A 17,063-nucleotide genomic window follows, 5' to 3' on the forward strand; every position below is an offset into this window, starting at 1 on the left:
GGGACTCCTAGGCACTACAGCAGTACAAATAATGATTTATGTGGATCCTAATGTTGTATCATCTGTATGTGGCGGTAGAAAGATCCCTCTTCTGCTACAGTGTCTGCGATTGTTCATTGAGAGAAGGCCGGCGCGACTGGGAATGTGCCCAGTAAAGGGCAGTTTGGTTGTGACAGAGAACGAGGCTGCTGCAGGGTAGGTGCACCCTGTCACGGAGGCATTCTGAGTGTGTTCAGGCTGCAGGGTCCTGACCATCAGAGCTGGCTGAAAAATTTTGATGACACTTTTTTCCCAGTTGAAAACTGCTGTTTTCTTGGAACCAAAATGTTTCATCGGAATGTATCAATTCAACAAAAATTACCCCAGGAAGAGGGGAACAGCCCCCCCCCCCCCAGAATAGCCAGTAGCCCTGTGATTAGCGCACTCACCGAGTATGTGGGAGACCCTGGTTCAAGTCCCTGCTCAGCTTGATTCTAACTGCTGGGCTATAGAGCTGGTCTCTGTCAATGTCCACTGCAGTAGAAGGGGGCCAGTCTCCTTGGGGACAGGCTGGCTCAAGTGGCCAGGAGGGAGTTCAACTAACAGCAATAGGGGAGGGTAAAAAGAGGGAAGATCTGAGCACTCAGCACAAAATTGAGATGTTGAGAATAAAATTAATCAAGGAACCAAAGGCACGAAGAGAACAAATTCTTGAATAGCCTGGACAGCAGCGCTGTGAACCTGGGGCACAAACAACAGAAACTGGAATTGCTCATTTATTATTAAAGCCTAGTGGGAGCGCCACCCCTCTCCGCTCCTAGCGCCTGCCCCGGCTGCTGGCTCTGTGCCTGGGAATCCGGCTGCTGGCCCCATGCCTGGGAATCCAGCTCTGCTTCCGGCCGCGGCTGACAGCCCCGTGCCTGGGGCACCGGCTGCCAGCCGAGGCTCCGCTCCAACCCCCACCCACAGCTATGGCCCCAGCCTCGGCTCCCTTACCCCTGTCTGCGTCCCCCCCGGCCCTGGCTCCAAGGGGCGGTGTGGGGGTTGCAGACAGGGGTAAGAGGGGGTGCGCAAGGTAAATTTAGGGACCACTGCTGTATTGGTTAAAAAACTGGGTTAGAAGGGAAGTAAAGGCAGTTATAAAAATATATATATTCTAGAAAAAGGAGAATCTATGGCTAGCAGAGTTAAGGACAGGAAGGAGTTTTTAAAGTATTTTAGGAACAAAAAGAATCCTGACAATGGTTTTCATAGAATCATAGAACTGGAAAGGACCTCGAGAGATCTAGTCCAGTCCCCTGCACTCAAGGCAGGATTAAGTATTACCTAGACCATTCCTGACAGGTGTTTGTCTAGCCTGCTCTTAAAAATCTCCAATGATGGAGATTCCACAACCTCCCTAGGCAATTTATTCCAGTGCTTAACCATCCTGACAGTTAGGAATTTTTCCTAATGTCCAACCTAAACCTCCCTTGCTGCAATTTAAGCCCATTGCTTCTTGTCCTATCTTCAGAGGTTCAGAAGAACAATTTTTCTCCCTCCTCCTTGTAACAACCTTTTATGTACTTGAAAACTGTTATGTCCCCTTTCAGTCTTCTCTTCTCCAGACTAAACAAACCCAATTTTTTCAATCTTCCCTCATAGGTCATGTTTTCTAGACCTTTAATCATTTTTGTTGCTCTTCTCTGGACTTTCTCCAATTTGTCCATATTTTTCCTGAAATGTGGCACCCAGAACTGGAGACAATACTCCACTTGAGGCCTAATCAGCGTGGAATACAGTGGCAGAATTACTTCTTATGTCTTGTTTACAGCACTCCTGCTAATACCTCCCAGAATGTTTGCTTTTTTTGCAACAGTGTGACACTGTTGACTCAAATTTAGCTTGTGATCCACTATGATCCCCAAATCTCTTTCTGCAATACTCCTTCCTAGGCAGTCTTTTCCCGTTTTGTGTGTGTGCACAACTGATTGTTCCTTCCTAAGTGGAGCACTTTGCATTTGTCCTTATTGAATTTTAACCTATTTACTTCAGACCATTTCTCCAGTTTGTCCAGATCATTTTCAATTTTAATCCTATCCTCCAAAGCACTTGCAGCCCCCCCCAGCTTGGTATCATCCACAAACTTTATATGTGTACTCTCTATGCCAGTGGTCCCCAACCTTTTTCAGATGACGAGCCACGGAGGACCGTGGCGGCGGACGAGCATCCGCCGAAATGCCACCAAGAAGTGGCAATGTCAATAGGCGTCGCCGCCGAAATGCCGCTGACAAGCAGCATCATCCAGAGGCATCACCGCCGAAATGCTGTCGAAAATCGGCGGCGACGCCTCCGGATGACGCTGCTTGTTGGCGGCATTTCGGCGGATGCTCGTCCGCCGGCCCGTATGCAGGCGGCACTTAGATGCCCCGGCGGGCACCGCGTTGGGGACCACTGCTCTATGCCATTATCTAAATCATTGATTAAGGTATTGAACAGAACCAATCCCTGCGGGACCCCACTCATTATGCCCTTCCAGCATGACTGTGAACTACTCTGCGGGAACGATTTTCCAACCAGTTATGCACCCACCGTATAGTAGCTCCATCTATGTTGTATTTCCCTACTTTGTTTATGAGAAAGTCATGCGAGACAGTATCAAAAGGCTTACTAAAGTCAAGATATATCACATCTACCGCTTTCCCCCATCCTGTTACCCTGTCAAAGAAAGCTATCAGGTTGGTTTGACACAATTTGTTCTTGACAAATCCATGCTGACTGTTATTTATCACCTTATTAACTTCTAGGTGTTTGCAAATTGATTGCTTAATTATTTGCTCCATTATCTTTCCAGGTACAGAAGTTAAGCTGACTGGTCTGTAATTCCCTGGGTTGTCCTTATTTCCCTTTTTATAGATGGGCACTAGATTTGCCCTTTTCCAGTCTTCTGGAATGTCTCCCGTTTTCCATGACTTTTCAAAGATAATTGCTAATGGCTCAGATATCGCCTCAGTCAACTTCTTGACTATTCTAGGATGCATTTCATCAGGCCCTGGTGATTTGAAGACATCTAACTTGTCTAAGTAATTTTTGACTTGTTCTTTCCCTATTTTAGACTCTGATCCTACCTCATTTTCACTGGCATTCACTATGTTAGGCGTCCAATCGCCACCAACCTTCTTGGTGAAAACCAAAACAAAGAAGTCATTAAGCACCTCTGCCATTTCCACATTTTCTGTTATTGTCCTTTTCCCCCCTCATTGAGTAACAGGCCTACTCTGTCCTTGGTCTTCCTCTTGCTTCTAATGTATTTGTAGAATGTTTCCTTTTATGTCCCTAGCTAGTTTGATCTCGTTTTGTGCATTGGCTTTTCTAATTTTGTCCCTACATACTTGTGTTATTTGTTTATCCTTTGTAATTTGACCAAGTTTCCACTTTTTGTAGGACTCTTTTTTGAGTTTTAGATCATTGAAGATCTCCTGGTTAAGCCAGGGTGGTCTCTTGCCACATTTCCTATCTTTTCTACACAGTGGGATAGTTTGCTCTTGTGCATTTTTGTCCATTACTAGATGAAAATGGTAGAATAATCAATAATAATGCAGAAAAGGCAGACATATTTAATATGTATTTCTATTCTGTATTTCTGGGGAAGAAGCAGGTGAAGTCATATCATATGATAGCACTCTCTTCATTCCACTAGTATCTTAGGAGGATGTTAATCAACAACTGCTAAAGTTAGACATTTTTAAATCAGCAGGTCTAGATAACTCAGATCCAACAATTTTAAAAGAGCTGGCTGAGGAGCTCACTGGACTGTTAATGTTGATTTTTCAATAAGTTTTGTGGAACTGTGGAAGTTCCAGAAGACTGGAAGAAAGTTAATGCTGTGCCAATATTTAAAAACGGTAAATGAGATGAGCCTGCCAGTATGACATCAATCCCAGGCTAGAAAATGGAGTAGCTGATACAGGACTTGATTAATAAAGAATCAAAATGAGGGTAATATGATTAATGCCAATCAACATGGGTTTATGGAAAATAGATCCTGTGAAACTAACTTGTTACCTTTTTTGATCAGATTACACTTCGGTTGATAAAGGTAACGGTGTTGATGCAATATACTTAAACTTCTGTAAGGTATTTGTCTTAGTACCAGATGACATTTTGATTAAAAAAATGGAAAGAAATACATTTAACATGGCACACATTAAATGGATTAAAAGGCTGTTTAACTGATTGGTCTCAAAATGTCATTGTGAGCAGAGAATCATCATCGAACTGGTGAGTTTCTATTGGGATTCAACAGGGGTCTGTTCTTGGCCCTCCGCTATTTAACATTGTTATGAATGACCGGGAAGAAAACATAAAATCATCATAAAGTTTTCATATAAACCCAGAATTGGAGAGTGATAAATAATGAAGAGGGCAGGTCACCACTATAGAGCGTTCTCAATTGCTTGGCAAGCTTCACACAAACTAACGAGATGTGTTTTAACCTGGCTACATGTCACTGGATACCTCCAGGAACAAAGAGTGCAGGCCGTACTGACAGGCTGGGGAGAGTGTCCTGGAAAGCAGTGATTCTGAAAAAGATTTTGGGGTTGTGGTGATGGATAATCAGGTGAACATGAGCTGCCAGTACGACGTTGTGGCCAAAAGGGCTAGTGAGATCCTGAGATGCATAAACAGGGGACTCTCAAGTGGGAGTAGAGAGGTTATTTTATCTCTATTTGGCATTGGTGCATTAATGCTGTGTCCAGTTCTGGTGCTCACAATTCAAGAGGGATGTTGATAAATTGGAGAGGGTTCAGAGAAGAGCCACGAGAATGATTCCAAAACCTGCTTTGTCGGGTATGTCTACACTGCAAAGAAAATGTCAGGGCACCAAGTCACAGAGCCAGAGTCAATTGACTTGAGCTAAGGCTGCAGAAAATAGCAGTGCATATGCTCCAACTTGTGCTGGAGCCTGGCTCTGAGGCCCTCCCCCGTCCCTGGGTTTCAGAACCGGGGTCCAGCCTGAGTGGGGATGTCTCCACTGCTGTTTTTAGTCCCACAACCTGAACCCCACAAGCCTGCATCATTTGACCCGGCTCTGAGTCTCAGTGCTATGGGGTTTTCTTATAGATTCTAGGACTGGAAGGGACCTCGAGAGATCATAGAGTCCAATCCCCTGCCCTCATGGCAGGACCAAATACTGTCTAGACCAGGGGTTGGCAACCTACGGCACACGAGCCAATTCTGAGTGGCACGCTGCCTGCCCGGTGAGAGGAGGAGGAGGAGTGGAGGGGCCGGAAAGTGCCATGCTGGGGGAAGAAGGGGGAGGAGGGAAGTTTGGCTGCTGCAGGACCAAGCTTCTGCCTCCTGCCCCCGCAGGGGAGAGCGGTGGGGGGGATCCTGGCTCCCCCCCCACTCAGCCCCCCCCCACCGCTCTCCCCTGCGGGGGCAGGAGGCAGAAGCTTGGTCCTGCGGCAGCCACGCTCCCCCTCCATTTCTTCCCACAACGTGGTGCATTCTGACCCCTCCTCCTCCTCCTTCCCCTCCCTGCCAGCAATGGCCCTTGAGAGAGGGAGGGGGAGCGGAGCACAGCCGAGCGGCAGCGTGCACACAGCTCCGTAGAGCAGGCAGAGAGAGATAGGGACGGGCCTTGGGGAAGGGAGTGGAACAGGGCATATCCCTTCCAGCCCCCTGCCATCAGCCGCTCAGGGCAGGGGGCTGGGAGCACCCCCACGAGTGGAGCACCCCAGCCCTCTGCCCTGCACCTCCACACACACCCAGCCCTCTGCCCTGCACCCCCACACACACCCTAGCCCTCTGCCCTGAACCCCCCCCACACCCAGCCTTCTGCCCTGCACCTCCCCCCACACCCCCAAGCCCTCTGCCCTGCACCTCCCCCCACACCCAGCCCTCTGCCCTGAACCCCCCCACACACACCCAGCCCTCTGCCCTGCACCTCCCCCCACACCCAGCCCTCTGCCCTGCACCTCCACACACACCCTAGCCCTCTACCCTGACCCCCCCACACACCCAGCCCTCTGCCCTGAACCCCCCCCACACCCAGCCTTCTGCCCTGAACCCCCCCCACACCCCCAAGCCTTCTGCCCTGCACCTCCACACACACCCTAGCCCTCTGCCCTGAACCCCCCCCCCCACACCCAGCCTTCTGCCCTGCACCTCCCCACCCCAACACTCATAGACTCATAGACTTTAAGGTCAGAAGGGACCATTATGATCATCTGCATGCTGCAGGCCACAAAACTGTCCCTACCCTTTCCTTGACTCTGCTGATGAAGTCCCCAATCCTGTGTTTTAGTGACTTCAATTGGCAGAGAACCCTCCTGCTAGTGATCCCTGCCCCATGCTGCGGAGGAAGGCGAAAAACCTCCAGGGCCTCAGCCAATCTACCCTGGAGGAAAATTCCTTCCAGACCCCAAATATGGCGATCAGTAAGACCCCGAGCATGTAGGCAAGAGTCTCCAGCCTGACCCTTGTTAGCCATTATACTATTTACCTACCATTGCTCGGTATTCCTCAGCTAATATGTTTTACCATTAAACCATTCCCTCCATAAACTTGTCTGGTTTTAAGATTAAGTTAGACAGGTCCCTCGCCCCCACCGTTTCCCTCGGAAGGCCGTTCCAATATTTCACCCCTCTGATGGTCAGAAACCTTCGTCTAATTTCAAGCCTAAACTTCCCCACGGCCAGTTTATATCCATTCATTCTCGTGTCCACATTAGTACTAAGCTGGAACAATTCCTCTCCCTCCCTTGTATTTATCCCTCTGATATATTTAAAGAGAGCAATCATATCCCCCCTCAGCCTTCGTTTTGTCAGACTAAACAACCCGAGCTCCTCCAGTCTCCTTTCATACACACACCCATCCCTCTGCCCTGACCTCCCCACATACACACCCAGCCTTCTGCCCTGCACCCCTACCCCCCCAGCCCTCTGCCCTGACCTTCCCCCAACACCCAGCCTTCTGCCCTGCACCCCCAGCCCTCTGCCCAGACCTCCCCCCAACACCCAGCCTTCTACCCTGCACCCCCACCTCCCAGCCCTCTGCCCTGACCTGCCCCCAACACCCAGCCTTCTGCCCTGCACCTCCCACACACCCTCCAGCCCTCTGCCCTGACCTCCCCCCAACACCCAGCCTTCTGCCCTGTGTCCCTGCCAGCAGGTATATGGGATCTTGGAGAGCAATTACCACACAGGTGGGGTGCCAATTAATTTCTTTATTAAAGGAAAAAGGAAGTGGTGGGAATTTAACAATGAAATACGATGGGATGGGGTGTATAGGGTGTTTACAATAGACAATGATGGGGGGGGGGTTCTTCTAGTAAATGGGATAGGGGGTTTCAATAGTGGGGTACAATACAGTGGGGTACAATACAGTTGGTAACCAATTAACACTGAAGTATAAATGTAACAGGTAGCTAACAATTTCTATGTAAAGAGTGTGTCACAGCAGCATATAACCAACTAACAGTATGGGTAAAATGGGTTAAATAACCAACAACTTTAGGTAAAAATGTGTCACAGTGGTGTAAATGTAAAATGTGAGGTGTGTTAGAGAGAAAAGGGGTAACCAATGGGGTTTTATGCTAGAAAGAGAGCAGACAGGCTGTAAGTTTAAACAGCAGAGAGGGAGAGAGAGAGAAAGAAAGTGGTAGAGAAGTGAGGTTGGGGGATGGGGGAAGAGGAGCACGTGCTGGAGGGAGATTTAAACTCAGGGAGACACAGAACAGACAGGCTGCAAGTTTAAACAGCAGAGAGACAATTATACAAAACACAGCAAAATCTTATCTATGATTTAACTTAACCAAAACTACACAAATTAGCAAGTAACAAAACACAATGCAACAATTCTTTAAGCCTAACTTACAGGGTACAATGCAAGCAATTTTCTAAATCTAACTTAACTACAATTATGCAAAATGAAATTACAACTTATCTAGACTAAAGGACAAAATCTAACCTAATGGGTGCACCTTATACTAGGGGTAGTTCCAGAGGGCAGAGTGGTGTGTGCCCAGGATACAGCTCCCAGGGGGGAGGGGGATTTAACTAGTGGTGGCTGCAAGCCGGGGGGGGGGGGGTGGCTGCAAGCTGGCAGCCCAGGATACAGTCCAGGAAGGCACAGGCTTATTTCTAGCAGCAAAGGCGCTGCAAAGCAAGAAACAGATTACAGATACAGACCAAGGAGTTTAAGAGAGGTTTTAAGACACAGACCAAGGTTTAGCTTGAGTCTGTGTGCTGGGGAAACAGAGCCAGCAGCTAAAGTAATAAAAGTATAGAAAGTTTCACAGAGGGATTCTTACCAGTCCCCAAGGCAGCAGCAAAGGCAGAAGCAGCAACAACATCAGAAGAAGCAAGGAGGGCTTGGTACGGTCTTGATAATCAGGAGGTCTCTCAGGCAGCAATTTGTTCTTCGTGGGGTGGGGTGGGGTGGGGGTTAAAAACGGGGGTACGCTCAAAAATAAAACAAGAGCAGAGAAAGGACTCCCCAGAACCCCTGGCTGATCAGACCAGGTAGCAATGCAGGAACCTTTCTGATGTTTGTTTCAAAAATGCCTCTTCTTAAAGGCAATCTCAGGCAGTTTCCCCGCCAGTAATCCTTCTGTCACAGGGGAGGAGATACAGGGGAAAACTGCAGGTGAGCATAGAGACGTGCCTGGGCAGAGTCCTGGACCATAGGCATGAGTTCACACCTCAGGATTCAAAAGCACATGAGGCCTATGACTCATGCCCAGGATCTCAAAAACACATTAGGTCTTGCAGCTCTGGACATTGCCTACCCTACACCGAGCCCAGGTTTAACAAGGTGATAACAGGACCAACTCTTTGAACAGGGCAGTGGTCCCACTTAGCAACAGCACAAGTGGCCATCCCTTTGAGAAGGGCAATGGCTCTTGGTAAACAACTTAAAGGGCCCTCCCTTTGAGAAGGGCAGTGGCCCTGGTAAACAACTTAACAGCCAGGGAGGGTCGGCCACAGGAGGAGAACAAAAAAAAATGGAGTAAGAGGACAGCTGTAAGAAACAAAATGGAATAGGGGGAAAGCTGTAACAGACACCCTGCACCTCCCACACACCCTCCAGCCCTCTGCCCTGACCTCCCCCCAACACCCAGCCTTCTGCCCTGCACCCCCACAGCCCCCAGCCCTCTGCCCTGACCTCCCCCAACACCCAGCCTTCTGCCCTGCACCTCCACACACCCCAGCCCTCTGCCCTGACCTCCCCCCAACACCCAGCCTTCTGCCCTGCACCTCCACACACCCCAGCCCTCTGCCCTGATCCTCCCCACACACACGCTCAGCCTTCTGCCCTGCACCCCCCACACACCCTCCAGCCTTGTGCCCTGCACCTCTCCCCACACCCAGCCTTGTGCCTTGCACCTCCACACACATCCCAGCCCTCTGCCCTGATCCTCCCCCCACACACCCCAGCCCTCTGCCTTGACCTCCCCCCAACACCCAGCCTTCTGCCCTGCACCCCCCACACACCCTCCAGCCCTCTGCCCTGACCTCCCCCCACACCCAGCCTTGTGCTCTGCACCTCCACACACACACCAGCCCTCTGCCCTGATCCTCCCCCCACACACCCCAGCCCTCTGCCTTGACCTCCCCCCAACACCCAGCCTTCTGCCCTGCACCCCCCACACACCCTCCAGCCCTCTGTCCTGATCCTCCCCCCACACCCAGTCCGCTGCCCTGACCTCGAGTCGCCCTGCTCAGCCCGCTGCAGGCCTAGGTGAACAGAACCCCAGGCTGGAAGTGGGCTGAGCAGGCTGGCGGCGTAAGATCAGCATTTTAATTTAATTTTAAAGGAAGCTTCTTAAACATTTTGAAAACCTTGTTTACTTTACATACAACAATAGTTTAGTTATATAATATAGACCAGGGGTCAGCAACATTTGGCACGCGGCTCGCCAGGGTAAGCACCCTAGCGGGCCGGGCCAGTTTATTTACCTGCTGACGCAGCAGGTTCAGCCGATCGCGGCCCCCACTGGCCGCGGTTCGCTGTCCCGGGCCAATGGGGGTGGCGAGAAGCGGTGCAGGCGAGCGATGTGTTGGCCGCGGCTTCCTGCCGCCCCCATTGGCCCGGGATGGCGAACCACAGCCAGTGGGGGCTGCGATCGGCCAAACCTGCCGCGTCAGCAGGTAAATAAACTGGCCCGGCCCGCCAGGGTGCTTACCCTGTTGAGCCGCGTGCCAAACGTTGCCGACCCCGATATAGACTTATAGAGAGAGACCTTCTAAAAACATAAACGTGTATTACCAGCACACGAAACCTTAAATTAAAGTGAATAAATGAAGACTCGGCACACCACTTCTGAAAGGTTGCCTATCCCTGGTCTAGACCATCCCTGATAGACATTTTTCTAACCTGCTCTTAAATATCTCCAGAGATGGAGATTCCACAATCTCCCTAGGCAATTTATTCCAGTGTTTAATCACCCTGACAGTTAGGAACTTTTTCCTAATGTCCAACCTAAACCTCCCTTGCTGCAGTTTAAGCCCATTGCTTCTTGTTCTATCCTTAGTAAGGTGAACAAGTTTTCTCCCTCCTCCTTATGACACCCTTTTAGATACCCGAAAACTGCTATCATGTCCCCTCTCAGTGTTCTCTTTTCCAAACTAAACAAACCCAATTCTTTCAGCCTTCCTTCATAGGTCATGTTCTCAAGACCTTTAATTATTCTTGTTGCTCTTCTCTGGACCCTCTCCAATTTCTCCACATCTTTCTTGAAATGCGGTGCCCAGAACTGGACACAATACTCCAGTTGAGGCCTAACCAGCGCAGAGTAGAACAGAAGAATGACTTCTTGTGTCTTGCTCACAACACACCTATTAATACCTCCCATAATCATGTTTGCTTTTTTTTGCAACAGCATCACACTGTTGACTCATATTTAGCTTGTGGTCCACTATAATCCCTAGATCCCTTTCTGCCGTACTCCTTCCTAGACAGTCTCTTTCCATTCTGTATGTGTGAAACTGATTGTTCCTTCCTAAGTGGAGCACTTTGCATTTGTCTTTGTTAAACTTCATCCTGTTTACCTCAGACCATTTCTCCAATTTGTCCAGATCATTTTGAATTATGACCCTGTCCTCCAAAGCAGTTGCAATCCCTTCCAGTTTGGTATCATCTGCAAACTTAATAAGCGTACTTTCTATGCCAATAGCTAAGTCATTAATGAAGATATTGAACAGAGCCGGTCCCAAAACAGACCCCTGCGGAACCCCACTCGTTATGCCTTTCTAGCAGGATTGGGAACCATTAATAACAACTCTCTGAGTACGGTTATCCAGCCAATTATGCACCCACCTTATAGTAGCCCCATCTAAATTGTATTTGCCTAGTTTATCGATAAGAATATCATGCAAGACCGTATCAAATGCCTTACTAAAGTCTAGGTATACCACATCCACAGCTTCTCCCTTATCCACAAGACTCGTTATCCTATCAAAGAAAGCTATCAGATTGGTTTGACACGATTTGTTCTTTACAAGTCCATGCTGGCTATTCCCTGTCACTTTACCACCTTCCAAGTGTTTGCAGATGATTTCCTTAATTACTTGCTCCACTATCTTCCCTGGCACAGAAGTTAAACTAACTGGTCTGTAGTTTCCTGGGTTGTTTTCATTTCCCATTTTATAGATGGGCACTATATTTGCCCTTTTCCAGTCTCTGGAATCTCTCCCATCTCCCATGATTTTCCAAAGATAATAGCCATATGGACATACCCATAGTGATAGATTCAAGGAGTTCAATCTATTTAGCTTAACAAAGAGAAGGCTAAGAGGTGACTTGATTACAGTCTATAAGTACCTACATGGGGAACAAATATTTAATTTGGCTCTTCAATCTAGCAGGCCAAGGTATATCACAATCCAATGGGTGGAAGTTGAAGCCAGACACATTTAGATGGGTGTGGTGGGGTGACAACTCACTGGCGCGGCGCCTCCTGCTGGTCGTCTTCCAGCCCGGAGCGCCCTCTGCAGGCCGGTGTCTCGCCTGCCGCTGGCCCCCGTGTCCCTCCTGGACCCTGGTGCCCCTTTACATCAGGGCTTCTGCCCCTGCAGTACCCTGCAGTCTCACTGGGTCTCCCCTCCCCAGGGAACCCTCAACCCCCTATCCTCACCTCGCCTCAGTCTTTGGCTACTGCCAGTCACCGTGTAGCCCCCAGTCACTGGGTCACCGTCTAGCCCCCAGTCACTGGGGCGGACTGCAGTATAATTGCCACTCATCATCAGCAAGGGGGGTTTGGACCTGCTGCCTCTGGCCTATATCTGGGCTGCTCCTCTGCAGCCCTAGTATCCTGTAGTGGGCCCTTACTTCAGCCTGCAGCCTGGGGCTTTGCTAGGCTGGAGTTTCCCAGCTCCCTCTGCCCTTCCCCAGCACTGCTCTACCCTAGATACCCTTCTCAGCTTCCCAGGTAGCCAGGTGCCTCCCTCTCCAAAGGCGAGAGAGAGAGTGTCTCTTGGCTTCTGGCCCCAGCCCTGTTATAAGGACCAGCTGGGCTCGCATTAATCCAGCCACAGCTGTGGTCAGCGACCCACTCAGCTTCCCCAGCCGTTATTAATCTCTCTTACCCTGCTACAGCCCTCTCCAGGGCTGCTTTTACCCTTCTAGGGCCGGAGCGGGGTGATCACCCCGATACAATGGGAAATGAGGACTACATTTTAACAATGAGGGCTCTCAATCACTGGAACACTTTACTAGGGTTACCATCCGTCCCTATTTCCCCAGACATGTCTGGCTTTTTCGTCTTTAAATAGCCAACTGGTAATAAGATAGAAAGGTCCGGGATTTCTCCCCCCTCCCCTCCATGCAGAGAGTGGCACGGCTGATAGGGTGGCTGGGCCCGATTGAGTCGCTCCCATTGGCCTCCAGCAGCCAGAGCCCCTCCCCCGCTCCCCTCTCCCCCTGCCTCAGCACTCTGTTGGGGAGGGGTTGTTTGTTTGGCGGCATGGTGATAAGGGGAGTCCCGGGGGGCAGTCAGGGACCAGGGAGAGGTTTCGATGAGTTGGGAGTTATGGGGGGGCTGTCAGGGCGCAGGGGTGTGGAGAGGGATTGGGGCAGTCAGGGAGCAGGGGGGGTTGGATGGGTCGGGTGTTCTGTGGGGGGTTCAGTCAGGGGACAGGCAGCGGTTGGATAGGCGTGGGAGTCCCGGGGATCTGGCAGGGGCAGGGGTGTGGATAGGAGTCAGAACAATCAGGGGACAGGTAGGGAGTGGGGTCCTAGGAGGGCAGTTAGGGTGGGGGGGTGTCTCAGGAGGGGGCAGTCGGGGATAAGGACAAGGGAGGCTTAGATGGGGGTGGGGTCCCGGGGATGGTTAGGGGCAGTGGTCCTGGGAGGGAGTGATCAGGGGACAAGAAGCAGGGGGGGTTGGATGAGTTGGGGGTTCTGTAGGGGGCGGGAAGTGGGAGGGAGTGGCTAGGGGGTGGGGCTACCCCCCCCGGAGTGTCCTCTTTTTTTTTTAAAGTTCAAATATGGTAATCCTAAATTTACCAAGGACTGTGGTGGAATCTCCATCACCAGCTGTTTTTAAAGCAGGATAGGGTGTTTTTTCTGACAGATTTGCTCAAGGAATTATTTGGGGGCAGTTCCCTAGCCTATGTTACACAGGAGGTCAGGCTAGATGATCACAATAGTCCTTACTGGCCTTGGGAACAGAGAGTCCTGTGGCACCTTTAAGACTAACAGATGTATTGGAGCATAAGCTTTCGTGGGTGAATGCCCACTTCGTCAGACTTTCTGGCCTTGGCATCTATCAATGTCTCCTGTTGGAGCGTCTCCACTTTGTAGACATAATTAAGTACTCATTGGGCCAGAGAGAGAGAGACTATAGAACCTAGTGGCTGGGGTACCGACACCCCATGTGAGTGCCCTCACCATCGGCTACTAGCTGCTCTGGGGAAAAGGGTGTCTCTCTTGCGCTTTTTGCAAAACATTTCAAAAAGGTCTTGTTTTCATTACACATTGGAATGGAAACACACATTGAAACCTTGACAGTTTTCATTAGCCAGACTTCTTGTTTTCTGGGGAGCCATGCTGACCGTCCCAGCAGTTGCATGTCAGAGCTGCCACTAGAATCTAGAGAAGTCCCACATGTGCAAATGATGGGGTGGTTGGGTGCAAAGGAGTTAAATGAAGCCATCTAGCGGGGACAGTATTTTATACCCATACTAAGACCTGCACAGAGCCAGCTGGCAGGCAAACAGATTATTCCAATACTAGGGTGGGTGACGCCAAGTGCAGTGGGAGGAGGACTCTCCCTGTAATATCCCATGGGAAAGCAGTGGGTTGTGCAGATTACCCTGGGGATTAAAAGTGCCAGTGACACGATACAGACAAAGAATAATCAGACATTCAGTGATCTTCCTGGATTATACTTATTGCTTCCCCAACGAGGCTGAGCCAGAGTGTCCTGGGAAAGCTAATGATCAAAGAAAACATCACTCAAAGACACAGTGTGGAGCAGCTAAGGTAAAGTATATGGGTCGTGACCTCTCAGGGTATCAGGCCTGAGAAAGCCAAGGGCAGAGCTATTCCAAAGCATTCAGATTAGTGCGTTGCAGTTCAGCATGGTTCTCTGCATGGTCAGCTAGTGGTGACTGAATCTGCCTGGTTTGTAGCTTTTTGTATTTTGAATCAATTAGCAACTAATGATTTCATTTATTAGGCAGACATTGGGAAAAGCAACTTCTTGCTCCCAGGTCATGAGACTTCATAATATGTAAATTTTAGCCCTGTTCCAACAAAGCACTCAAGTGCGTGTTTCATTTCAAGCAGGCAGTAATCCTGTTGACTTCAACGGGATTATCCTATGCTTAAATGTAAGCATGTGCTTAAGTGCGTTGCTATGTCAGGCCTTTGCTGCGTACCCCCCCACGGCTACAATGGCTGCATACTATGTAGTTACTATTAAAAAGGCATAAGGTCTATAACATTTTTATTCTGCAGTAAGATAATAGACACAATATTTCTAAAATGACCTTCCCCACAAAGCTTTGCAGGTAACTGGCTCTCTCTCAGAGCTATGCAAAACATTGGGGAGGGAAAATGTGTGTGAAACCTCATTGTACATTTGTCATGTCATTTCCTTTCAGGTGATTTTATATTCCTGATGCTCTTTTTCTGTTGTTCCATGTAATTCACCGACGTGGCTGTTTTCAAACTGGAAATGTGTCAAACCCCAAATTTGCACATTTTCTGGGCCAAGCCAACTTGGCTCAGAAATAGGCCTCTGATAGATGCAAGCCCCAGCCTACATGGGCTCCAGATCGCCGTACTGTTCCCCTTAACTCCCTCTGAGCAGCAGGTTCCTTCTGGTGTTGTCCTGTTCTCTTCACTCCTCAGGCTGAGCAAGGAACTGACACACGAGGATAGGGGGGGATCAAAGCTTGCTTGCTTTCCTCGCATGAGTCAAGTGAGAGCAGGATTTGGCCCTTGATGGATAAATAGATCGAGGTAGTAAACTGGGAGCAGAGGACAAGGAAAAGACCATTATAACCTAAAGGGAGGGGGGAGAGAGAACTTCTGGTCTGCACTCAGTAGCAATAGCAAGTCCAAGTTCAGCGACTGGGTGCTCTGGCAGAGAGCCAAGAGGATAAATGTACATAAATTGTGTTGGAACTATACAATTGTGGAGTTCAACAATGAATTCATTTTCCCATTTGCAAGACAAGTCGGCTGATGTGCACAAAGAAAACAATTCAATAAAAGAGAGAGAAAAGATGATGGAGTCGTTTGTTTTAATCTGAATAGCTAATCTTGGTGTCCTGCTCTTTTAATCCAGAATGACCTGCTGCCTGTGGGACTCAGACAGAGGGACCAGACCAAAAAGACACCGACTGGCCCATTCAAAAGGGACGAGCTTCTGGACCACCTAGAAAAGCAGGCGAAAGATATGAAAGATCGAGAAGACCTGGTCCCTTTCACAGGGGAAAAGAAAGGTATGGCTGCATGTGGCTTTGGTTGTAACACATGCTGTAGTGCAGAGGATCCTGGGGTCACACAGAGATCTTCGGGTACGGGCTGCTGTGTGGCGTGAGTCAGTCCAGAGGAGGACGAGCGTGACCCATGTACACGACGGAAACGGCTGGGGTTGAGATCTGGATGTACAGTGCAGCAGCCTCCAAGCTGCTGGTGCTGATCCCACTGGCGCGACAGCTGTTCTCAACACCAGCTGGTGGCAGAGGCAGATGCCAGACTGGCACCCGGAGCCAGATTTGGTCACGTAGACCAAGCCAAGGCTCTTAGAAGCAGTTGTGTGTGGGTGAGAGATTGCAGCACACACAGGAAAATTACAGCTCTACCCTCCCTGACTCCTGTTTGAGAGCATTGCTCACTCCTTCCTTGTTCTCCCTCAGCTCGCATGACTGCTCTTCGCTCCTCCTACCCTGACTGATTCCTTGGTGGGTCCTCTTCCCTTCTCCCACTATCTGTGGGACTTGTGCAGTTCTGGGGCCTCGTCCCCAATGTGCCCTGTCCCTGGCTGGTCGACCCCACTTGTATAGTTTCGAGCAGTCTCTGTGCTGATGCCTCGGAGATGTTCCCCTCCACTCTTGACCCCGGTTCACCAGTCCCACATGCTAGGCTCTCGCTCTGTCATCTCCCCCAAACACCGAACCTGCAGCTTAGCACAATATGGCTAAAACGGCACTCCTTATTTTTCCTATTGAGCCTTCTGTTTCCCCCGTCCAATGCCACTGGTGAAAATGCCACCAATTTCCCCATCCCCGAGCCCTTGATGTGGGGATCAGCTTTTCCTTCCTCCACCTCTAGACTGTCCAAGTCCTGCCAGTTCTTCCTCTACCACGTATCAAGGTCCTCAAAGCTCTTCCCTCTTCCTGTCAGCGTCCTGAGTGTTGCTTGGGCTTGGCTCCAGCCAGCCACCCATTGGCGCTAGGCACAGAGCGAGCCGAGGAATGGCGTCTTTACACTTGTTGGGAAGGAGACCTGGACCTGGCTGTCATCTGCGTACTGTTGGCACATGGGCCTGTATTGACAGCTGATGAGCTGTCCCAATGGCTTCAGGAACACAATTGAGTCTTGCAGGACTCCGTAGGTGAGGGCCTTGCTGGCAGAGAAACAGATGC

General features: G+C 49.8%; 1 protein-coding gene across 3 annotated transcripts in view; it reads left to right on the forward strand.

The window, feature by feature from the left end:
* Nucleotides 1-17,063, forward strand: part of TMOD1 (tropomodulin 1) — a 105,236-nt gene that overhangs the window by 22,149 nt on the left and 66,024 nt on the right. For all 3 annotated transcript variants that reach the window (XM_054031747.1, XM_054031746.1, XM_054031748.1), the window contains exon 3: nt 15,761-15,917. In XM_054031747.1, coding sequence (XP_053887722.1) covers nt 15,761-15,917 — 157 coding nt within the window. The remainder of the gene's footprint in view (nt 1-15,760; nt 15,918-17,063) is intronic.

Source organism: Malaclemys terrapin, chromosome 6 (assembly GCF_027887155.1).
Source record: "Malaclemys terrapin pileata isolate rMalTer1 chromosome 6, rMalTer1.hap1, whole genome shotgun sequence".
NCBI lineage: Eukaryota > Metazoa > Chordata > Testudines > Emydidae > Malaclemys > Malaclemys terrapin.